Below are 23374 nucleotides of genomic sequence, written 5' to 3'. Positions count from 1 at the left end.
ATAGGAACCTTCAGGAGGAGAGGATTAGGTCAATGGGGGAATCAAAGACTCAGGAAAGGAGCATGGTTGCACAAGGTGAACTAACTGGTGCGTGTAGAACCTGTGACTGCATGTATTCTTGACCACAGCCCTTTAAAAATTAAACCAAAAGAAAGGAAGGACAGTGGTAGTCAAAGGCAGGTGGGCCAGACCCCACCAAAAAATCAAAAGGGTATCTGATAGGATGTAAGGAGAAAGTACGTGGTGTGATGAGCCCTGTTCTTTGGCCACATTCGGTTGACAGGATGGATGAGGGTTTGTGTGCTTCCTAACACCCCCCCCCCCACACACACACACACCACCCCCACCCCCACCCCCGTGCCTGTTGGAAGCCTGGGTTTTGGATTCCCCCATTGAGATGTCTGGTGAGATCTCTGTGGAGTCATTTGATCTTTAGTGAGATGCCAGCGTTATCTACCAGAGGAACCTCACCAGGACTTGGCTTTCATAGTTAACTGCTTTAAAATGCCATCTTCATTTAAAAATTTCCTTTTAATTGGCATGTGATCTAGTCAGCAATGAACTGTAGTACTTGCTGCTGCTGCTGCTGCTGCTGCTGCTGCTGCTGCTGCTGCTCCTGATCCAGGAATCCTGGTGGCGTAGTGGTTATGCATTGGCGTTTGATCCACAAAGTCGTCAGTTTGAATTTACCTGCCCCTTTGAGGAACAAATATGAGGCTTTCTACTCCATAAACAGTGAAGGTTTGGGAAACTCACAGGAGCAGTTTTACCTTGCCCTATAGGGTTGCGATGAGTCACCATTGACTCTGTGGCAGGGAGTGTGGGTTTGTTTGCTTGTTTGTTTCTCAGGCCCCCAGTGCATGGCCCATGTAAACAATCCAGGGCAGATGGAACTGGACTAGAATGGGAAATGCATCTAAGAGAAGCTGGAGAGAAGGCCTGAGATGATGTCTATTTATGGGCAATAGGGAGGACCATTCCAGATGCAGTAGATAGTCGAATTCTGAGTCACCAAGAGGGGCCACATCTGGGCTGGTCAGCTGGGACTCAGAGTCAGTTCAGAGCCCATAAATTGGCTGGCAGCGGGCAGGGTAACATTAGGTGAGTCTCAGATGACCTTTGTCAGCAGGAATGGCAGCCCTGGAATGACAGTCCCCTGGTGGACTGGCCACCCAGGGAGCTAGCATGCTGTGGAGGTATGGAGCCCATTCCTACTTAGTCTTTTGGGCTTGGGCCTGAGATGGACCCTCTCTGAAATGTTTGGCTCCTCTTCATGTTTGGCCAGCACAGCGTATTTGTCTACTTCTTAACCCCTTGAATTATAGTTAAACTGTCTTTTTAAATGGTAAGGCATCAGGATAATGCTACGAGTCAAGTCAACTGAAAAGATGACCTTACCCACAGTTGGGTGGCTAAGGAATATTATTTTCCCTTGTTTGCTTTCTGCAAGCATGATGGCTGGCTAATCTATTGTAAGTATATGTTCACTCTACAGACCTACTGGACCCGGGAAGTCAATCCTAGGTTTATTCTAGAGTGTTTAAAGCTTTAAATTAATACTTGATCAAGGACCTGTGACCTTACCATTAAAGTAAAGACTATGTACTGCTAACCCCAGAAGCATTTTTTTTGGGGGGGGGGTCCTCTGAGGGCAAGAGAGAAATGTCTTACCTGGGTTCCAAGGTGAAATTGACCACCTCTTGGGGATCCATGACTTCAGTTGCCAGTTCTGTTTTGCAGTTCGTGCTTACCTTGTGAATGCAGTATCTTGATGCCAAGTCCTTGTTTTGGGGTGGTTAGATGAGATAACTCCATGCTATCTAGTCGATGCCTCCTCGTAGCAACCTTATAGGACAGGGCAGAACTGCCTCTGTGAGTTTCTGTAGTAGCTCTACAGGAGTGGAGTAGAAAGCCTTTTTCCCGGGAACCCACTGGTCATTTTGGATTGCTGACCATGTGGATCCAAGCTCAGTGAGTAACCAGATGGGATAGACAGCCTTAAACTGGGTCAATGACTGTTTTTTTTCCTGAAGGAGTTCACTCACCATTGAAGGAAAATGGCGATCATCTTGATTGGCGGAGGTGATGGGAGAAAGGGAGGGGCAGGAATTTCTGTTCTCCATGGCTCACATTCAAGGGAAGAGGAAGGTGTTTCTCCTAATGTGTGGTGGTCCAGAGTGATCCCATCAGAGGAGCAGAGCATGAAATCAATCAGAGCCTTGCTTGAGCTGTCACTGGGGGGTGAGTACGTAGGGCTAATGGGGTGGAGAATTAATCAGGGAATCCCAGGAGTTTAATGCTCAGCCATCTCTCTAATGGGGTGCTGCTCCGGGTTTGGGTGAAGACACTGGCTTGTTGATGGATCCTGTTGATCTGGAAGTGATTATTGAAAATGAGAAAGAGTAATTATCCCTTCATCCCTGCTGAAATTATTGGTAATTGGTAATTACCTATTGGTAATTAGAGGATAGGACACCAAGGCTCCCTGTTTGCTACAGGCTCCATGGCAGAACCTCCCTCATTTGTCAGTGTCGTTAGTCCCTGAAGGGTCTGCTGTCATTCTGACAATTGCATCGGCTCTGCAGTTTCATTTCCTTGGTGGGTTTTTGCAAGATGCAGGCTGCTGATGCTTCCCTGTATTTTTCAGGGCACTTGTTCACAAGATTGGCTAGGTCTGGGATGGTAGGAAAAGAAGAACACACCCCACTTTGCATATGTAAAAGAAGTTAGCCATCATTAGTGTCTGACATTCCTCCCAATTGCCCAGGGAGGTGAGTCAGTATCATCACTATTCATTAGGAATTAAGTAAACTCTTGGTAATGTCAGTAGTGGACAGAGATTCAGCATTGCTTGTACTCGCTGTTTGAAATTCAGCCTCCAGCTCCCTGTCCAGTGAGGGTGAAGTGGGGTCAAATATTCCCAAGGAATGTGCATTCTATCTGGAGGGAAGACTCATGGATTCAAGTTCTGTTACTTTGACTAGCTTCTTTAGCCTCTTCTGGGCCTTAATACCCAATAGAGATGCTACAATCATTGAAAGAGATCCCATTGGCGAAAGCCTCTAATCGCCCTTGAAATCTGATTTATTGAAAGCAGGTTGAAGTTTGAATTAGGATTTGAGATACCAGCTCACTTTCAATAATGCACTCTTTTCTCCCCGCCCCACCCCCACCCGCACAGTCTTTTTGTCGGGCAGTATCTTTCTCTTAGGAGAACAAATCTGGGTTAGTTGTGGTGGGTTTTTGCCGAGATCACACTGACATTCAAACCCTCAGGTGCTTGGTTGGGTTGTCTGCAAATACTATTCTGACCATGTGATTCTGTTTCTTTAACCCAAAAAGGCTCCCACCTATACTTACTTTGATCTCCTCCTGATTTCTCAGAAATGTCTTTCTGCTGTAGCCACTTTCCTATCACTTCTCCAGATTTGCTCTGCCCTTCTTTGATGCTTTGAGTGTTGTCTTCGGCGGCTGCTTTGGTTTAATACCCTTCCCGCACCATAACCCCCCCTCCCTTTTCTGGCTTTTCTTGCAGTGTTCACCTTCTAGTTTTCAAATGGGACCCTCCCTTCAAAAAAAAAAAAAAGAAAAGAAAAAGAAGAAAATGGAAGAAAGAAAGAGAAGAAGAAAAAAATTTTTATACCAAAATAAGGTTTTCAATATGTGGTGGAAGGGAACCCTGTAGTGGGCTACACATTGAGATACTAACCCACCATTCACTCCTCAGGAGAAAGATGAGGCTGTCTGCTCTTGTAAGGATTTTTAAAGTCTTAGAGATGTAAAGGCATGGTGTTATTCTGTCCTGTAGGGTGGGGATGGGTCGAAATCTACTCGGTGATTTTGGTTTGGAGTTTGGTTTTCATTTTGGCCATGAGTTGTTTTACACACAATAGAAGAAACATTCGCCCCAGAGGACTCAGATTATTTCTATCCTTCTAACACAGAAGGAGGATGATCCCTGGTGGCGTTGTGGTTATGTGTTGGGTTGTAATCCGCATGGTTGGCAGTTAGAAACCACCAGCAGCTCCTTGGGAGAAAGACTGGGCTTTCTCCTCCTTACAGTCTTGGAAACCCACAGGGGTCACTATGAGTCAGTGTTGACTTGATGGCATTGAGTTTAGTCTTGGAACACAGAAGGATTATTACTCTTTTGTGTGTGTGTGTGTGTGTGTGTGTGTGTGTGTGTTACTGTTTGAAGTGAACTTGTTTGTCGCAAGACTCCAAGTCCATTTCCGTTTCACTTTCCTCCTCTCTTCTTGAAGCCACTCAGACCACTGTTCAGGTTGGAAGGCTAAGGAATCTGGAGGGAGGATTATTATTATGTTTGCTGTTGTTACGATGTAGTAAATAAGGAATCGCATCAGATGCTAACTCTGGGTTTTCCACACTGTTCCTGCTTTAAACCTGTCGTCGTACAGCTTTCTAATTTGGCGACGTGCTTTGTTAAAGCTCTTACTGTTCATTAGTTCCCCAGTCAGACGCAGGGTGAGAAATGGGAACGGAGCCAGAAACTTCTCCTCCTGGAACGCTGGGGGTCGGGGCGATCACTGCACTCAAGTGGCTGTCAAAGAATGCCGCCATCGTCTGGTCATTGGTTCCTTCTTTGTTTCACGGAGTCTGTATTCTACCAGTGTGCAGCTAACACTGCGGATACTGTGGTGAGTGTCAAAGACATTGAGGAGAGGATGAGAGGACAATCAGCTACCAACTCACACGTTCTTTCATGGGCAGAGTCCGTGGGAACACAAGGGAGGGATAACTAAGCTGGCGCTTTGTGGGTTAACGGAGATCCTGAGACACATGGGCTCTGACTGCCACGTGGTCCTGCATTGCTTGATTGTGTGGAGACAGGGTCCGAACTTGCAGTCCAGCGCCTTCCCTGCTTTTTCATAGAATGCGAAGACTGGCTAAATCAAGCCACATGGATTTCTTTTTGTGTGGGAGACTCATTCCAAGGAGCCCTGGTGGCATAGTGGTTACACATTGGGGTGCTAACCCTGAGATCAGCAGTTTGAAACCAACAATTGCTCCTTGGGGGAAAGATGAGGCTTTCTATTCCTGTAAAGAGTTACAGTCTGGAAAACCCGCAGGGACAGTTCTGTTCTGCCTATATATAGGCTGGCCATGAGTCAGACCTGACTTGATAGCAGTGAGTTTGATTTAGTTCTCATGTTCAGTGACATGCTATTAATCATACGGGGTTAGTGTTAGAGGTGAGAAGCACATAATTTCAAGTCACCCACGAAAAGCCTTTAAATGACGTGTAAGTGGGTGAGATGCTTTAGTTAAGAAGGATGAAGGGAGCAGCAGATTCATCCTCAGATCCCGCCTCACACCTCTCTGTGCTCATGTATTGAATAGAGGGAGCTTCAGAATCGCTTGCTCTGGCCTTTATAATGAATGATTTCAGTATACCAGTGTTACTCTTCTTAAAGTGTCTGGGGGCAGTTGTGAAGACGTCATCCAGGAGAGTAACAGTACTCTACTACTGTTAGAGTAAGTTAGCAGGAGTGCTTGGGTCACTGCACCCACTCCTTGTAGAGAATCAGAGTGTGGCTGGTAAGACTTCTGAAAAGGTGCTTTCAGAAAAGTGTTGATGATGGAAACCGAGGCACATGAGGCCTACGTGATAAGCAATATGTTAAAGAAAAGAAAAGGTCTTCCCCACCCTCTCCCCTTTCTTTCCCTTGAATGGAACAGCCCAGGAAGTATGAGAGCAATTGAGCCTGTGAATAAGTTCATGTTTAGATGGGTGTAGAAATACAATGGTTCGTTTAGTCATTTGAAGACAGTAAGGCAGAGGATCTGTTGTAAAATGATTTCCCCAAAGGGAAGCCAGCAGGGGAAATGCCTTCCTACCCTCACCATCCTGGTATCAGCAGGTGTTGGGGCATCCCAAAGCACATGCCATTGTCCAGAGATGCTGGACTTGAAAATAAATGACCATCCGCTCGTGGTGTGACAGGGCAGCTCCCCTTCACTCATTATCTCATAAGTCTTCATGGCAGCCCGGTGGGGTGGATTTTTCTGTATTGGGATTGAATTCAATTTGTTCTCTCCATTTTACAAATGGAATCCTGAGCTGTGCAAGGTTCACCAATTTAGTCATGGTGGAGTGGCTCTTGGGAGAAAGATGGAGCTTTCTACTCTCTAAAGAGTTACTGTGTTGGGAACACACGGGCAGTTCAACCATGCCCTATAGGGTCTCTGTGAGTTAGCGTCAACTCGATGACAGTGACCTTTGGTTTGGTGTGGCTCTTGAATGACCTGGGTTTCCAACCCAGATCAGTTTGGTTTCAAATAGCCACTTCCTCTCCTCTCTGCCCATCCTCGTCCGAGGTTCTTAGTCACTTACTGAATTGAACTGAGGTTGACTGCCCTCAAAGGACACATTGTATGGTGAGAACACCAGCTATTCAGACCCAGATATTCTCTGCATAATTTCCTTGATTAGTTCCTGTCGTCATAATAAGCAGGTACTTGTTGCTGTAAATTCCGAGGCCCGGTAGGTTGGCTAGGGTTGGTGATTTACTCTGTATGTGTGTGTGTTTTTTTAAGGCCAATCCTTAGAGCCACTGAATTCAGAACTGTTTCCAGGAGGAGATGGATTTTGAGCTGGGCTAGAAATGGAAAGGGACCTGAGGGATAGAACGCCAGAATGGCTATTTCGGTCCCCAGGACGGGAGCTTTTCTCAGCCAGCCCCAGTCTTGTGATCGGAAACTCTCTGCCCATACAGAGCCTCATCTTACAATTGGGTTGTAAAACCAAGGGCCTGTCTCATGCTGTGGATGATGTATCTGGTAGTTTCTGGGGCTGTGTCCTGGCTCAGGCCCAAACCAGGTAATTCCATCCTGCTGAGCTCCAGCTGACCACGTTGCAAGAGCCTGGACACAGAGTTCTTCCCCAGGCGGTCAATGAATTGGAACTTGCACACACTTTGAGCAGTGCCTGGCTTACCAAGCACCCGGTGCTAGTAAATACTGCATTTTCTAAGCAACCAAGGACTCATACTTCTTAGCTCTTGAGGTAATATGAAGGGGCAGTCTACAAGACCCTCCTTCTGTCCCAGAGGGCAGCTCATCCTATCTTGAACAGGGGTCAATTCCCAGGCCGTTGAACATGAGTCTCTTTTGGGAGCCCCACATACTGTGTCTGCACCCTGCCCGCGTCACAACTTTTCCAGAGGTGGTCAATTGTCTAATGAAGTGTGGTAGTGATGATTCGGGAAGATCCTACACCAACTTTGCCATAGCTAAGGCTAAAGATCATGAACTTTAAATAGGGTTAAATGGAAACTCCTGCTTTTTGTCCCTAACCTAGTTGCATAAGGGCATCCTTGGGGAGATTGTTTTAAGTTTCTGGTCCCTTCAGCTTGCCCTCACTACCCTGGCTTAGTGCTGGCCACACCCAGTGTCTGTCTCAAGTGAATTCATTCCGCTGTGAGCCGTCCATAACTCAACAACTGACCTGTGTCATGTTGTGTTGCATCGGGTCGTGTGGCGTTGTTTGGGAAGAAATTAGATGGGATAGCCATTGCTGCAGAAGGTACTCTTTTATCTCCATAATTTCCCCCAACAAACTATGTGTAGCCAGAACGTTGTCTAGAGCAGAGTGGAGTGCAGCAGAAATTTTAGATAGTAAGACTCTTGGACCCCAGCAACAACAGCAAAAACGTCTAACCGCTTGAGAATTCACAGGGCCCAAGCCACAGGCATTGTAGAGTTTATCGGGAGGCTGGTTGAGATATCCTTTCTTGTGGCGTAATCTGTGCCTTACCACGCATGGCCCTTTGGAAAGCCCTGTGTACACATGTTGAGAAGAAGTGGAGAATACCTTGCAAATGAGGCCTTTGAATGAAGGGTCCGAGGCAGCATTGCCAGGCAGACAGCCTAAGGTTTTTCCCGCCTAAGGGCTCCCAGATTGAAAAGATCTGGAGTAGGGAGTCCAAAGCGCCCATTGGTCCCACGGTGCGTCATGGAATACTCACCTGCCTGGACATCTCTGCACCTGGGATCTGCTGATGATATGCAGGATGGGGGAGGGAAGGGGAAGTGGCCACGAACAACTGCAGGCCGCTTGTGACACCTGCCCTGGAACACAGTGTGGACCTTGGGATGCTGCCCTCCTAGGTGCTACTGTGGTAATTCGCATGGAATTGGGTGGAACCCTGGTTGCACTAAGCCCTCCCCACTCAGGCCTGTGCCTCTCCCTTTCAGGTAATCACCAAGAGCAATTCTCCCCCCGCCCCCCCCCCTCCCTTTAGGAAAGTTTTGAGTTCCTGATCTAATGCCTTTTCACCAAAGGGATATTGATATGTTGGTGTGGTGGACAGCAGGAGAGTGCTGGATGAGATCATTTTCACGTTGGTGTGATGCCAGTGTGACATTTGTTTTGAAAGCTTATCACTTTGTAACCTTAGGTTACATGCATAATTCAAGGGAGTACATATTTGAGAGAGATTTCTTTGGGTTCTGTAATCCTCAGGGCTGCAGAGAGAATACATGAAAGGCTCCCCCACAGGAATATGAGTGATCAGGGGTTCAGAAGAGGTTAGGAATTGGAGGAAGTACCCTGTGTGGGTATAGAACAGTGGTTCTCAACCCTTTTGGGGTCACGACCCATTCACAGGGGTCGCCCGATTCATGACAGTAGCAAAATGACAGTGATGAAGTAGCAACGAAAATAATTTTATGGTTGGGGGGGTCACCGCAACATGAGGAACTCTGCATTAAAGGGTTGAGGCATTAGGAAGGTTGGGAACCACTGGTATAGAACATTTGTTCCCATGTGCTAGACACCTGTAGTAGGTGCTGTGGGGAAAACAGGAATGAGTCCCACTTGGGCCCTGTGTCACGGTTCCTTGTAGAAATCCTCTTGTTGTTAGGTTCCCCTGAGTTGATTCCAGCTCACAGCAACCACTGCCAAGTCCTGAGCCTTCCTCATCATTGTTCTTAGATTTGGGTCCATCTTTGTGTCAATCCATCTTGTCTAGGGCCTTCCTCTTGTTCACGGTTCCTCCACTTTACTGAGCATGATGTCCTTTCCCAGGGGCTAGTCTCTCCTGGCAACTGTCCACACTGCCTGTAAAGAGCATTCTGCTGTCCTGTGTAGGAGTTGAGCGTGGTCAAGAGATGTGCCTGGAAGAGGAAAGGTCCAGAAGAGAAATGGTGAAGGATGTGCGCGTACGTGTGTATGTGTGTGTGTGTGTCCAGGGGTGTGTGTGTGTGTGTGTGTGTGTGTGCGCTGTCTGTCCAGGTCAGCAGGCACTTGCTGTGTCTGTAGAATGAGTATTTGTGAGGGCAAAATATGGTCCCACCATCTCTCCCCATCCTGCCACCACCGTGCCTCTTGGAGTAGGACATGCGGGGACAGCTTGATGTCTCATAGGTGGGATGTCAGTTGCCACAACAAGGAGAACACCTTTTGTTTTACTGTATTTGCTTATAAATTATTTTTCTTTGTGCTCCCCTGTGATTCTCATTGAGCCAAGTGGTCCTTATAGAGAGTGAACCAGCTGCTCTGGAGTCACTTCCCACGTGGAGATCTTGGGTCTGTTGGTAGAGAATTGTACTCTCTGGGTTTCCGTGGCTGATTGGTAAGAAAACAGGCCACTAGATCTTTCTTTGAAGGTATCATTGGGTGAGCTCAAATCACCACCCTGTTAGTAGCAGATGCAGATGCTTAGCCCTTTGTACTCTCGGTGAGCGGAATTTTGCACAATTCACTGCAAACTTGCAACTCAGAGGGAGTACTATTCTCGGACAAAAATTTCCTCTCATCTGGGAAGATGATGTGACCTGTGGCTGCAGTTGCATTTCGTCGGAGTGCTTCCCAAGGACCCTGGAAGAACAAAAGCTACACGGAGCTCTAGATGCCAGCCTCTCTGCTCGCAGTTAGTCTCCGAGCAATGTTGCCGGCAGGAGAATTTTGCACAAGAGTTAGCAAGAGTGGTATGTGGGTGGAAACCTATCTTCTCACCATACCATCCTGTGATTTCTCTTTTAGGTTTGTTTTCTTGAAAAGGCTCCAGGCTCCGGCTTGGAAAACCGAACCGCCAAAATTGAGCCCAGCAGCTGGAGCGGCAGCGAGAGCCCTGCCGAGAACATGGAAAGGATGAGTGACTCTGCAGATAAGCCGATTGACAATGACGCCGAGGGCGTCTGGAGCCCCGACATCGAGCAGAGTTTTCAGGAGGCCCTGGCTATCTATCCACCGTGTGGGAGGAGGAAAATCATCTTGTCAGACGAAGGCAAAATGTATGGTAAGTTGGCCTGGAATGTGCGGCGCTTCAAATAGCACAAGCTGCTCTGAAGTCGTGAGCGCGACCTAGGCTGGTCTGGTACTGAGATCCAGCCACTGTTCCGGGCTGACTTTCCTTTGTAGAATTTTAGTTTGTCATTCTGGAGCTTCAGTCTCAACTGAAGAGGAGACTAGATAAGGGCCATTGGGAAATCATTCCCTGCGGGTTTCATCTCCCTTTATAGGCTCGGCGATGTTATTACCGGGTGCTGATGGTGCCAGTGACTACTGCAGATGTGGAGTGGTAAGGACCAGAGCTTCAGAGCCCGCTCGCTGCCCCATCTGAAGGAGACACTGCTGTTTGGCTCCAGGACTTGGTGCTGCCAGCTCTGTGGGACCCTCCTACCCCAAAGGGGCAGCAGTCACATCAGTTCCCATGAGATCGACTCACTTTTTCTCCACACCCCCATCGAGGCCAGATCCAAAGTGACAAGGGCCCGCTTGGCCCCTGGAACCACCAGTTTATGGCTTTGCTGCCTGTTTGCAGCTGAATAAGTAGCGGTGGTACTAGTCATTAGCCTCAGGGAACATCACTTTTTGCCATTCTGAGGGCCCCCTGTGGTGTCTTGTCAGGAACTCCAGGTGTGCCAAGGAGAGGTAGGCTGGTTGACCAGAGGCTTGGAATGCCAGAGGCAGCAGTGAATTCCCATCCATTAGTGTGGAGCTCATGGGCTGCTGGGCTCGTGCAGACCCCACTTCTTTTGTCAATACTTCTAGCTGGAGACCTGTGCATTTCAGCTATTTACCTTTCGGGAGACAGATGGCAGGTGGTTGCCTGCCCATTCTGCTTGTCTAATTGGACATGTTGAGTTGACAGAGTTTGTACTGTAGCGGAGACTAAAGAGATACAAACAAACAACTTCAACCCAAAGGAAACCGGCTTGGCAGCCTACCTGAGGCTGCTAACTTATCAGGAGAATGATTTATTTCTAAATAATTGGAAAGCCTCTTCATAATAGGGTGTTGTGCCTTTAACACTGTGCCTCCTCTATCGGGAGCCCTAGGAGGCGGCAGCTCAAACCAGCACACAACGCTAAGGAGAAAGCGGCTGGTGGTGCAGCTGCCACCAGCTGTGCCCCCTGCTCCCCCCCCCCCCCAATGTGGATGATGTAATGGAAACAAGGGGAGTTTTGCTCTCTGCAGTGTTGGTGGCTCTTGGCCTGTCTGTGTCACACGCACAGGAAAGTGGGCAGGAACCCCGCCCTGGAGGATTTGTTGCACACGCTGGAGGGCTCCTCTGCAGCCCCGGGAGCTTCTGCACGGCTGGAGCAGGAGCCCCAGGCGGAAACATCGTAGCTGCTCTGGTCAGAACACTCCAGACCCTTGCTTTTCTAGCTGGTGTCTTTCCTCATTCCCCGAACCCCGAGGCGAGCGCCCTTTCCTCAGCCGGGTGATGTTTTTGGAGGGCCTTGTCTTCATTCCTGAAAATGCCAAAACTACTCCTCCATGCCCATCCCCTGCCTTTAAAGGCAGAGAAAAGCAGTCTTTTAAAAAGACTGTTTTATGATCAGCCATGAAGGATGGCTTTGAGACATTCTGTCTTGCGTAATCTTCAGTTTTGCACACATGCTAACTCCCACCCCCCCTTTGATTTTGTCTTCATTGAGATTTTACTTTATAGATAACTCTTGTGGTAGATTTAACCTATTTGCATGTGACTCAGCTATAAAAACTACTTTCCTATGAAAATAATTGTGTGATCATTCTTGTTGATTTTTCCTTTATCGAGATTTTCCTTTTTTCAGATAGATTTGCCTCATTTGCATATAACTCAACTATGAAAATGATTTTTCCTGTAAAAATAATTGCATGGTAGCACTTGTTGGTGATTGGGTTTCAGAGATGGCAAACTGAAAAGGAACAATGAACTTGAGAATCTTTGGATGTTAGTTGTCTGCTATCCCAAGACAACTTGGACAGCCCAACCTTGGTCTGGGGGGTCACAGTGTTCTCTGTACATAAAGATGATAAAGTCAACCATAGCCACAAGTCTCCATGACTTGTGCTGTTCATGTTGTTGTACATGTCATAGCGACCCTATGTACAACAGAATGGGACACTGCCTGGTCCTCTGTCATCTCCAACAATTGTTCTCATGTTTGAGCCCATCGATGTAGCCACTGTGCCCATCTATCTTGTTGACGAGCTTCCTCTTTGTTGCCTCCTTGGCACTTTACCAAGCATGGTGTCCTTTTCCAGGGACTGGTCTTTCTTGACAACATGTCCAAAGTGTGTGAGATGAAGTCTCGCCGTCTTTGCCTCTAAGGAGCACTCTGGTTGGACTTCTCCCAGGACAAGAGAGGTTTGTGCTTATGGGCAGTTCGTGGTGCTTCTCAGTATTCTTGGCCAGCACCACAGTTCAATGCATGGATTCCTCTTTGGTCTTCGTTAGCCACTGTCCAACTTTGACTGCGCAGGAGGAGGTGATTCCATTGTGAAAGCTGAACACGGAATAAGGAAAACTGAAGAAGAATGATGCATTTGAATAACTTCGTGGGAACTGTAATTTTTGTGACTTGTAACTCAGCAAAAATTATCATTTGAGGCTTTTTGCTCCTATAAAGATTCTCGATCTCAGAAACCCACATGGGCTCTGTCCCATGAGGTCACGTGACTGGATGGCAGGAAGGGAGGGAGTGGACGAACACTGGGTTTGGAGCTGAGAGTGTGTCTGTACTTACCATGGTTTCTCATTTTCCACATGCTCCCAGGTCTAACTGTTCTTGTGTGGATTCCTGTTTCAGTCAGCATGACATTTAACTGCTGGTGACCCACCGCGTTGACAGGGAGGCAGCCCTTTTGAGCAAGCAGCAGTGGAATGGGCAACTTACTTGGAAGGGTAGTTCTCTGCACGGTGGGTTTTTCACCTGAGGAACTTGTATTCCGGTGGCATACCCTGCAGTCAGCCTTACCCCAGGAGAAAACATCTAAGTCAACTCTCTCTCTTTGGCCAAGATGGGAGAGCTCTGCTCCTACTGCTGTTTTGGGAGGGAAACCTGGTCTCTAGCAGGACTATGGGAGACAGAGACTGGACCTTAGAACTGCCTTCCTAGCTGCCTTGTGACTTTGAGGACGGGAGAAGGCTGATGTGCAATCCTTCTCAGCAGGTCAGAAGCCATGCAGAGATTGAGCCATGTGAGCAATAGCATGGGCCCTTGCTTCTAACTGACTCTCTTTCTTACTGACCACGAATAGGGATGCAAATGAAACCAGGATTCAGAGATTTTTTATAGTCCTAAGCATACATTTTTTCCTCTAAGGCCTAAGAATATGAAAACATTGAAAGCATTTTGGGTACCATGTAGTAAAACAGAAATAATTTTATGTCTTTTTGTTAAATACCAAGTGTTGTTTGACTCTAGAGGGTTATTTCAACATCCCCGAGCATTTGTAGAGTGCATCATGATGTCACTAATCCTGAGCCATTGGAGAAGCAAGGTCAAGTGCAGTGCTGATTTATTTGAGTAATGAAATGTCTTTCATGGTAGGCACTAGGGCAAATGTGATCTTACGGCGAGGAGGAAGGGGACAGCTCTCTGCATGATGAGGTTTGGCCCATTAGGGGAGATGGTTTCGTTCTTTCTCTGATACCTTGGGTCGGTCAGGAACCTGAGAGTTGAAATCGCTGGTTTCCCTGTGGATAGATTGCTTCTGTTCTGGGCATCCTTATGTGTAAGCAGCTCTTCTTGTGGATAATTAGAAGTGAACAAATCCTCCTGCTCCTGGGAAGATGGACAGTCTGGGGACCCAAAGAGGCTGTTCGGCTCTGCTCTGTAGGTCCCTCCCTGTGCATCAAAACCCACTTGATGGCAGTGGGCAGGTGGGTAAGAGCAGGCATGGGCTCTCTCTTTCTCCGCATGTGTCTTAACCTTTTTATAAAACAAAACAAAACAAAACCCTAGTGGTGTGTCTTTTTCTGGGAAGAGATAGCAGGAGTCAGTGTGGGAGAGAAGTTCTTGATCCTACACCCATCTGAAATTGGACTTCAGAGGAGTAGGGCTTAGACCATAACAAAACTAAAGAGTCAACCAGGAGCACCCTTGAAGGACTACCTGTGCCGTCTGCCAGGATGGGCCCTGGCAGTGGGGTCAAATAACCCCCACAGTCACACAGCAGGACAGAAACTGACATTCTCCAGCTGCCGGCTATAGAGGCCGAGGTGTGTAACCCTCCCAAGTGTGGGTCCTGGAGTTGATGCGAATCCTGGCCCTGCCACTTTTGGATATCAGGCTTGGGGCGTGTTGCTTTATCTTTCTGTGCCTCAGTGCCCTTAGCTGCCAAATGGGATAAAGTGTAGCCTACGTCAAAGGATTGGTAGAAGAATTGGAAGGAACGATGTGTGTGACCCAGGATCCTCTTGAATTGTGTCTGTGTCACACAGGAAGGACGAAAGTTTCGAAAATGTTTATTAACTTAAGACAAAACTTGCTCTCTATCATGTGCTTTGAATATGTTTTCCTTCTCATGCTTGCAATCCCTTTTGGAGGTCGGTATTACGATCCCTACTTAGAGATGAAGAAGCAGAGGCTGAGAGAGAGAGTGGATTGCCCATGACTAATGGTATCATCAGAAGGCTCCAAATTTGGGTGTCTCCGACTCTCAAACACTCTCCTGTGTTCTTCTGGTCCTTTTTTAAGCATGTGAGTAGTTGTCATTATCATAATGTGGTTTTAACAAATCAGTATTGAGTGCTGGCGGTGTTCCCACTCCTGTTAGTGGTTCTTGGGGCCTCCTTGGTGAGCCAGACAGACACAGTCCCTGCCCTCATGGAGCTATCACAAGTTCATTTGCAGGAAACGCCGACCCGAGGTCAGGGCTGTCAGCCAAAGCTTTCTGGGAAGTCTGAAGCCCTTTGAAGATGGTCACTTGCTACTTAACCTTTTGAAGCCTGTTCTTGGCCACCAGTGTCCAGAGCACCTGGCCTGCTACTGGCAGGAGGACGTCATCTCAAATAACAGAGTGGGGAGGATCTCGGATCACAAGGCTGGCCCTGATGGTGGCCAGGAAGATGTCTGGAAGGGTTTTGTACCCTAGGGTCCCACAGACGGTCTGGACAGAGCAATTGCTGAGCAAGGACTTTCTCCTTCTGGGTGCAGACGTCTTCTGGGTCCTTCCATAGTACAGTTCAAGGGAGAAACTCTTTTCTTGCTCAGGAGTCAGTGCCATGTGTCAGCTCTAGGGAGCTGGGTTGTGAGCCCCCGAAAAAGAAGGTGAGGAGGAAGGAAGGAGATGGCTCAGAGTTGGTCCCCCACAGCCGGGGGAGCCACAGTACCTTGGATTGTCTCCTTGGCTTATTTTACAGAAGAGGTACCTACCGCCATCAAGCCAATTCCAACTCAGAGTGACCCTGTAGAGAGCTTCCTAGGATCCAAGACTTTAAAGGAGCAGAGAGCCTCCTCTTTCTCCCGGGGAATGAAGAGAAGTGGGTGACTACATCCCTGAGCCCCGGGGTCCTCTTCCACTAGAGGAATAGAAAGAAAGAACAAAAGAGAAGAGAGGTGTTTGTTGATTTAATGAGCTTCTTCAGTTGCCCACAGTGGGTGCGGTGGTAGGGCAAGGGTTAATTCGGGAGTCTTCAGAACAGATGAGTAATAGGGGATTTTGAAACCGGCTGGTTCCTGTGAGAATAGCCAAGCCAGTGTCCTCAGTGTTTTGATTGGGAAGTGGGGGTGGTCATGCAAAGATTTGTGCATAGGTGTAAGCCATTGTGCAGTTGTGGCAGGAAAAAAAAAGAAACTGATTGGGTGGAGGGGGGAGCTAAAGAATTTGTCATAGGGCAGGAGAAAGAGGAACATTACAGGATGACGACGGAGTTAGGCTTTCCAACAGCTTTGGTGTGGCAGTGAGTGATCTTCGATATTCATGAGTTCCTGAAACATGCGCTGGGGGCCTGCTATGTGCTGAGAGAGTGATTGGGGGCAACAGGTGTAAAATAATTACGATGGAAATATCACTCCAAGAGTGATAAGGCAACCATCCTGGAAATTCCAGTCAAGATGAGGGGAGGGGGTGGCATGTTTGTCTCCGAGAAGACAGCAGCAGACCAGGTGGAGCAGCCTCCCGTCGGGAAAGATTGCCTAATGATGCTTATATACGCCAGTCCTGTGTTCCTCACTGGACACTTTTTACCTATTTGCTACCTAGCCCCTGAGTAGATACATGGAATGATGCAGGAAGCATCGAAAGAAGATGGAAAGAATGCGGAGTTACTGAATCAGAGAGAAGCAGCCAGTGTGCAACCATTTCAGGAGACGTAGTACAGGATCAAGAAACAGTGATGGTGAAGGAGGAAGTCCAAGCTGTAGGCAAGGCATTATTTAGGAACAAGGCCCCAGGAATGGAAAAACCAATGGAAATGGTTTGACAAATAGATGCAAGGCTGGAAGTACTCACTAGGCTCTACCTAGAAATTTGGAAGACAGCTACTTATAGGTCAGCTGAGTGGAAGAGATCCATGTTTGTGCCCATTCCAAAGATGATACAACAGAATGCAGAAATTGTTGGATGATCCTGTCAGACAATATGCCAGCAAAATTCTGCTGAAGATAATTAAAAAATGCTTGCAGCAGTATATCAATAGAGCTGCTAGAGATGCAGGCCACGTTCAGAAGAAGACGTGGAGGGTGGGGTATCATTTTTGACGTCAGATGGATCTTGACTGAAAGCCCAGATTAACAGAAAGATTTTCACCTATTTTTGCTGACTAGGCAAAGTAGTTTTTTTGGTGTGGACTGTAAACAATGATGGGTAACAATTTGAAGAGTGGGAATTCTTAATTGTGCCCTTGTGAACCTGTACCTAGACCAGGAAGCAGGCAGTCCAAAAAAACAAGGATTACTGCATTGTTTAAAATCAGGAAAGGTTATATTCTTTCATTGTAATTGTTTATTCTATATGCGGAGCAAATAACTTGTTAAACTGAGCTGGACGGTATGAAGAAGAACATGACGATCAGGATTGAAAAAAAGACTGGTTAATAACCGGCAAAATGTAGATGACACAACCTTACTGCTAGGGAAAAAAAGAACTGTAAGAACTTACTGTTGAAGATCAGTATGGATTACTTCTCAGTGTGAAGAAAACAATCCTCACAACTGGGCCAATAGGTAACATCATGATAGATGGATAAAAGATTGAAGTTGTCAAGGAATTCATTTTACTTGGATCATCAATCAGTGTCCATAGAAGCAGTCAGGGAATTAAAGGATGTATTGTATTGGGCACATCTGCAGCAAAAGATCGCTTTACAGTGTTAGAAAGAAAAGATGTCACTTTGAAGACTAAAGCTCACCAGAACTGGACAGTGCTGAAGGAAGACTGGAAAAGACTTGATCAAGCCTTTGAATGCTTGTGAAGAAGAATCCGTACCGGTCTACCTGGACTGCCAGAGGAAGAGCAAATCTGTGTGAGAACATCTATAACTAGCACGCTCCAGAGAAGCAAGGATGGTGAGATTTCCTCTGATACACTTTGGACATATGATTGGGAAGAACAAGACCCCAGAGAAAGACCTCATTCTGGTTGAAGGAGAGAGGCAGCAGAAACGAAGAAGGCTCTCTGTGAGACGGATTGACAACAGTGGAAGCTGCGATGGGGAGGATGGTGTGGGAGGCAGCATTTCGTTCTGTTGTACGCAGGGTCACTCTGAGTCAGACCTACCTGATGGCACCTAATGGCAACACGCTGCTTTCTCACTGCTTCAGAATGGGTTAGTTACCCTGCTTACCCGCATAGCCACCGCGGCTCAGCTGAGGAGACTGAGGCTCAGTAGGGGGAAGTGACTTGCTCAAAGTCACAAAGTAAGTGCATTGTGGAGCTGATACTTGAAATCAAGGCAGTCTGTACACCTGGCCTACAATATGATACTGATGGACATGCCTCCTGTACTATAGATGAGTTCAGTGGCAGAGGAGCGGAAAGCAGGATTATTTATAATTAGGGACTGCACATGTGTGTATCAGACCAGAGACGGAATTAGCTGAGAGAAGCTTTGAAATTTCAGTAAAGACCGCAGAGTGGGTTCTCTTTAAATGGGAGTTATAGAACTATCAAGAACCAACAAAGTTACGAAGCCTTTTCGGGGTGAGTGTGTGGAGCGGGGGGAGGTGGAGCACATTTGTGAGCTGGGGTGATGCAGTTAAGCACTCAGTTCTCAGCTGCTAGCCAAAGGTTGGGTCAGAGGTTTGAACCCACAAGCCCCTCTGCCGAGGAGAGCGTATCAGTCAGCTTCCACAAAGATTCCAACTTGGAAAGCCTGTGGGCAGGTCTGTTCCATAGGGTTGCTGTGCGTGGGAGTGGACTCTGTAACAATGGGCTTCATGGGCTCAGGCCAACTCTTGGTGCGCCCAGAGGGGCGGGAAGAGCACCCAGCCCTTTAGGAACAGCATGAGGGAAGCCTTGGGAGGCTGAAAGTCTCAGCTCTGGGGAGGTGGACACTAGGGCTGGCCCGGCTCAGTAGTCGCGAGCCTGCACCGTACTGTGACAGGCTCCAGTGCCCATCGAGGTGTCTGCTGCTGATCCCGAGGGCTGAGGCGGATGCTGCACATGTTTCTGCCGACGCGATGCGGCCCCGTGTTTCACAGAGCAGTGTGGTGGTGTGCAGACAAGCTGGGGGGCTACTGCATTCGTCCAGGGGGAGGGGGTGCAGTCGTCCTGTGCTACGGCAGTGTTGGTGGAGGGGGAGGTTTCAGGGATACAACCATCCAGACTGGTTGTTCTTGGTGAGTTGTGAGAGAGAAGGAGCGTGGGTGATGGATGGTCTCAGGGTTCTGTTGGTCGATGGGGTGGTGGTGGAAGTGATGGGGAGTGGGGCTGAGAAGCAGGTTTGTAGGGAGGAGAGGAATTGGGCTCGTTTTGTCATGTGTTTGAGGTGTACCCAGTGGACAGCTAAATGAAGATGGTTTGTCCGAAAACAAAGAACCTACTGCCATCTGGTCAATTCCAACGCACAGTGACAACCCCCCCCCCCCCCCCCACCCCAGGCCAGAGTAAGACAACGTAGAAATGCCACGTGGGCTTCCAAGGTGGTAAGTCTTTACGGGAGTAGAGAGTTTCATCTTTCTCCCATAGAGCAGCGGGTTGTTTCAAACTACTGACTTGGCAGTAAGCAGCCCAATGTGTAACCAGTCTGCCACCAGGCCTCCAAAATGGCCTTTAGGGAGCTGGGCATTCATGCGGGTTCGTTTGTAGAGGTTGGGGGACTCGCTGTCAGAGAAGTCATCCCTACAACTGTGAACATGGGTGTTAGCAGGCTGCACAGCCCAAGCTCACAGCATCAAGGACGTCTATAGGAGTAGCGGGGCAGAGTGAGCCACCGTTAATGGCCCTATCTGTGTGTCTCCTGCTCACTCATCCCTAACCCCTGGTGGGGCACTGTCTGAGTGCTGACCGCTTACTGAAAGATTGGTGGTTCAGAACCACTGGAGACTTCATTCATAAAGATTACAGCCTGCCCTGTAGGGTCACCATGCATCACAATTGATGGCACAACCACCACCACCATCCTTGGTAGCCATTAATTTGTCTTCCATGTGAGGGTTTGCCATCTCAAAAAAAGAGGTGCATAAATGGAGCCATACAGTGTGTCACATTTTGGGTTCAGCTTTTTTCATTCATCCTGATTCTCTTGGGATTCATCCAGGATGTTTTGTGTATCAGTGGTTCAGTCTTATTTATTGCTGTGCCTTACTGTATGTACTACGATTTCCTTAGTCACTCACCTGTTGAAGGACTTCTGGGTGGATTCCAGCTTTTGGCAATGTCAAGTAAAGCTGTTAGGAACATTCACTCACAAGTTTTTTGGGTGAACATACGTTTTCATTTGTTTTTGGATAAATGCCCAAGAGTGCAATTGCTAGGTCATTTGGTAGTTACATGTTTCAATTGAAAATAAAACAAAAGCAAAACAGCCCAACTGTTTCCCAGAGTGAATGACTGTACTATTTTCTACCCTCTGCATCCTTGCTGTGTGAGTGTGACATTATCACAATGGTTTGATTTAGCCATTTTAATAGGTGTGTAATAACTCTTGTGGCTTTAATTTGCATTTCCTTGGTGTCTAATGATGTTAAACAGCCTTTCATGTGCTTATATTCCGTTGGCGTGAATCACTCTCAGGTGAAATAGTTTTTGCTTGTTTTGTACGTGGAACTTTTTGGCTGTTGAATCTTGAGAATTCTTTTTTTTTTTTTTAATCATTTTATTAGGGGCTCATACAACTCTTATCACAATCCATACACACATCAATTGTGTAAAGCGCATTTGTACATTCATTGCCCTCATTCTCAAAACATTTGCTCTCCACTTAAACCCCCGGCATTAGGTCCTAATTTTTCCCCTCCCTCCTGAGCCCTTGATAGTTTATAAATTGTTATTTTGTCATATCTTGCCCTGTCTGACGTCTCCCTTCACCCACTTTTCTGTTGTCGGTCCCTCAGGGAGGAGGTCACACATAGTTCCTTGTAATCGGTTCCCTCTTTCCCACCCACTCTCCCTCTACCCTCCCTGTTTCGCCACTCACACCACTGGTCCTGCAGGGATCATCCGCCCTGGATTCCCTGTATTTTCAGTTCCTATCTGTACCAGTGTACATCCTCTGGTCTAGCCAGACTTGCAAGAACCTTGAGAATTCTTTGTCTAGTGCAGATGCGTGTTGCTGTGTGGTGGCCACAGCTTTTCTTCCTGCCTGCAGCTTACCTGTGGGTGCTCTTCGCATAAGCTTGCCCAGAGCAGACACTTTTGATTTGGTGCTTTTGCTATCAAGTCTAAGACCTCTCTGCCTAACCCTAGATCCTGAAGATTTCTCCTATTTAAAATAATTTTTTAAACACCTGAAAGCTGTAGAGTTTTACCTGGAGGCCTACACTTTTTGCATAAGTGAGAGTGTTACTTTTGGGCAAGTCCTTTGAGGTGAGCAGTAGTGGGAGATCCAGGTTGGACAGTGCTGAATTGAAGTCCCACATACTGGGGAAAGACCATTGGAAATCTGCTCCTGGGCCAGGCCCCTCGCAGTGCCTTCCCCTATCGTCGAAGGGGAGCAGGAAGTGAACGGACTGGACAACCTTGGATTCTCAAAGACGCTCTGCCCCACATCACCTTTCAGAGTCCTGGCTTTTTGCTCTCCTGCTGCGAGTCTCTATCAGCGTCATCGTTTTTGGTATTTGTTTGTATCCCATTCCATCGACAAACCAGATACTGTTGAATTAGAACTGACTGGCTTATCGTGGTGACCCTACGTGTGTCTGGGAAGAACTGTGTCTCCAGAGGAGGTTTTGTTTTGATTTTCGTTTTATTTCACAGTGGCTGTCGAGAATGTGCACAACGAGACATCGGCCAATTGTACCCCTGGGGTTCAGCCCCGTTGATGGCATTCTTCCAGCAGTACAGCCATTCTCCCTCTTTTGCCGAGTTGCCCCCTTCCAACAACTTCCACGAACACACTGCAAATCACTTCCCAAGGCTTCCAATGGCTGCTTTTTCTGGAAGCAAGTCGCCAGGCCTGTCTTCCAATATGCTTCTGGGTGACCTTGACCCTCCAACCTTTTGGTTAGCAATTAAGCAGCGGGGGACTTTATCCCATCCACAGAAAGGGTTTCAAAGTGGTCTTTTTTTAAAAACATCAAAACAAAACCAAGTATCATCATCACGACAGTGGCAGAGTTCTGCTGGTCTCTACTGAAGGCGGTGTCCTACAGGTAAATTTGCATGGCTTCACGAGCCTCTAAATGTTTATGGCTAGGATCCTGGGGGGAATCCAGAGGAAGGAACGCACCACACACTCACCGTGAATACTGAGCAGAATGACGACAGAGGCCACACTTCTCCGTGCTGTTTCTGTGTTCAGGGAACTTCTCTTCCTGAGCCTGTGTCACTCTGAGACTGGGAGGGAGAAGATAAAGATATCAAGTTTGTTTTCTCCAGTGATGGCCCAGCAAGACGTACTCATTAAGGAGAGTATGGAAAAGACCAAAAATAATCAAGAAGAGCCTATTGCCCGGGTCCACTTCTGGGTGCCATCCTCCAGTCTGGGGGACTGCTGAAGGGCCGTCAGGCAGGCGGGTGGCTACGTGTGGGCCTCCGGGGTGAGGACCTTAGGGACAGGTGGTCAGCGGGGGAAGCGGTACAGGGTGTTCTTATTTTAGGTCTGAGGACATCGGTCAGGGAGTTCAGCAGGTTCTCTGGCCATTTGGGACCGTCACTCAGCTGTCCAGACTAACAGTTACATTATTATTCTCCCCCCCAGGCGGGATGATAAGGGGAATGGCCGAGCTGAAGGAACTAGCTTCATCCATTCTTGCTGAGCCCCAGGCCTCTCGGCACATGTGCCACACTAGCCAAGACTTGTGTCCCTGCCAAGTCAGTGGTTTACCTTGTACCTTGTACTTGAGAGTGGAAGGGCTGATTCCTGGAGGGCTAGGGGCCTCTCAGAGATTTGTAACCAAATTCTGGCATGGAACTTTTTTGTACTTGCCCCGGCTTTGGGCAGGGGTGGGTGGGCTTAAGTGTATGAAAGCACTCCGAGAACTTGAAAGTAGGTTACACATTCTCAACTGATTATCATTGAGTCATATTTAATCACAGGGGTGTTTCTTTTGCTTGATATTTACATGCTATCCATGTGCACTGCAAGGTGTCCGGTCTGCTCACCTTTCCTCCTGCCAAATGCTTCAATGCCAGGTAAATTAGTTGAGTCAGCCTTATCCTTCAAATCGCATGTGAATATTATTTCTTTAAAGCCTTTCCCCATATGAATGTACGCTTCTCTCCCCTCGGCCTTTGAGAAAACAGCCTGAGCGATGTGCCTTTGAGACTGACTGCCCTGGACGTTACCTTTATTTCCCAAAGATTTTATAGCCTTGCAGCTGTTTTTTCTTTGTGTGCACAGGGAAACGGATCACTAGCTGCACATTTGCATGGACCTTGTTTGCTCTGCAGAAGCTGGGGTAACTTTGAGGCTTTCTCTCAAGAGGCTGCTCCAGGGGAAATAGAATAGAAATAGATCTCCCAAAGCCGTGCAGCTTCTCAGTAATATCTTGCATATGATGAGTGGGTCCTCCCCGCCCTCCAGCATTTACA

The 23374-nt window shown here is 47.6% G+C and overlaps 1 protein-coding gene across 4 annotated transcripts in view; it reads left to right on the top strand.

Moving 5' to 3' along the window:
- The window catches only part of TEAD1 (TEA domain transcription factor 1), a 219926-nt gene that overhangs the window by 9814 nt on the left and 186738 nt on the right, over positions 1 to 23374 (top strand). For all 4 annotated transcript variants that reach the window (XM_045290952.1, XM_045290951.1, XM_045290950.1 and 1 more), the window contains exon 2: positions 10007 to 10262. In XM_045290952.1, the coding sequence (XP_045146887.1) occupies positions 10007 to 10262 (256 nt within the window). The remainder of the gene's footprint in view (positions 1 to 10006; positions 10263 to 23374) is intronic.

The sequence above is a fragment of the Echinops telfairi genome, unplaced genomic scaffold, assembly GCF_000313985.2.
Source record: "Echinops telfairi isolate 266 unplaced genomic scaffold, ASM31398v2 ScPeMD7_60;HRSCAF=208, whole genome shotgun sequence".
Taxonomy (NCBI): Eukaryota; Metazoa; Chordata; class Mammalia; order Afrosoricida; family Tenrecidae; genus Echinops; species Echinops telfairi.
Note: the sequence above shows the minus strand (reverse complement) of the source record. Positions and strands in the feature narration are given on the sequence as shown.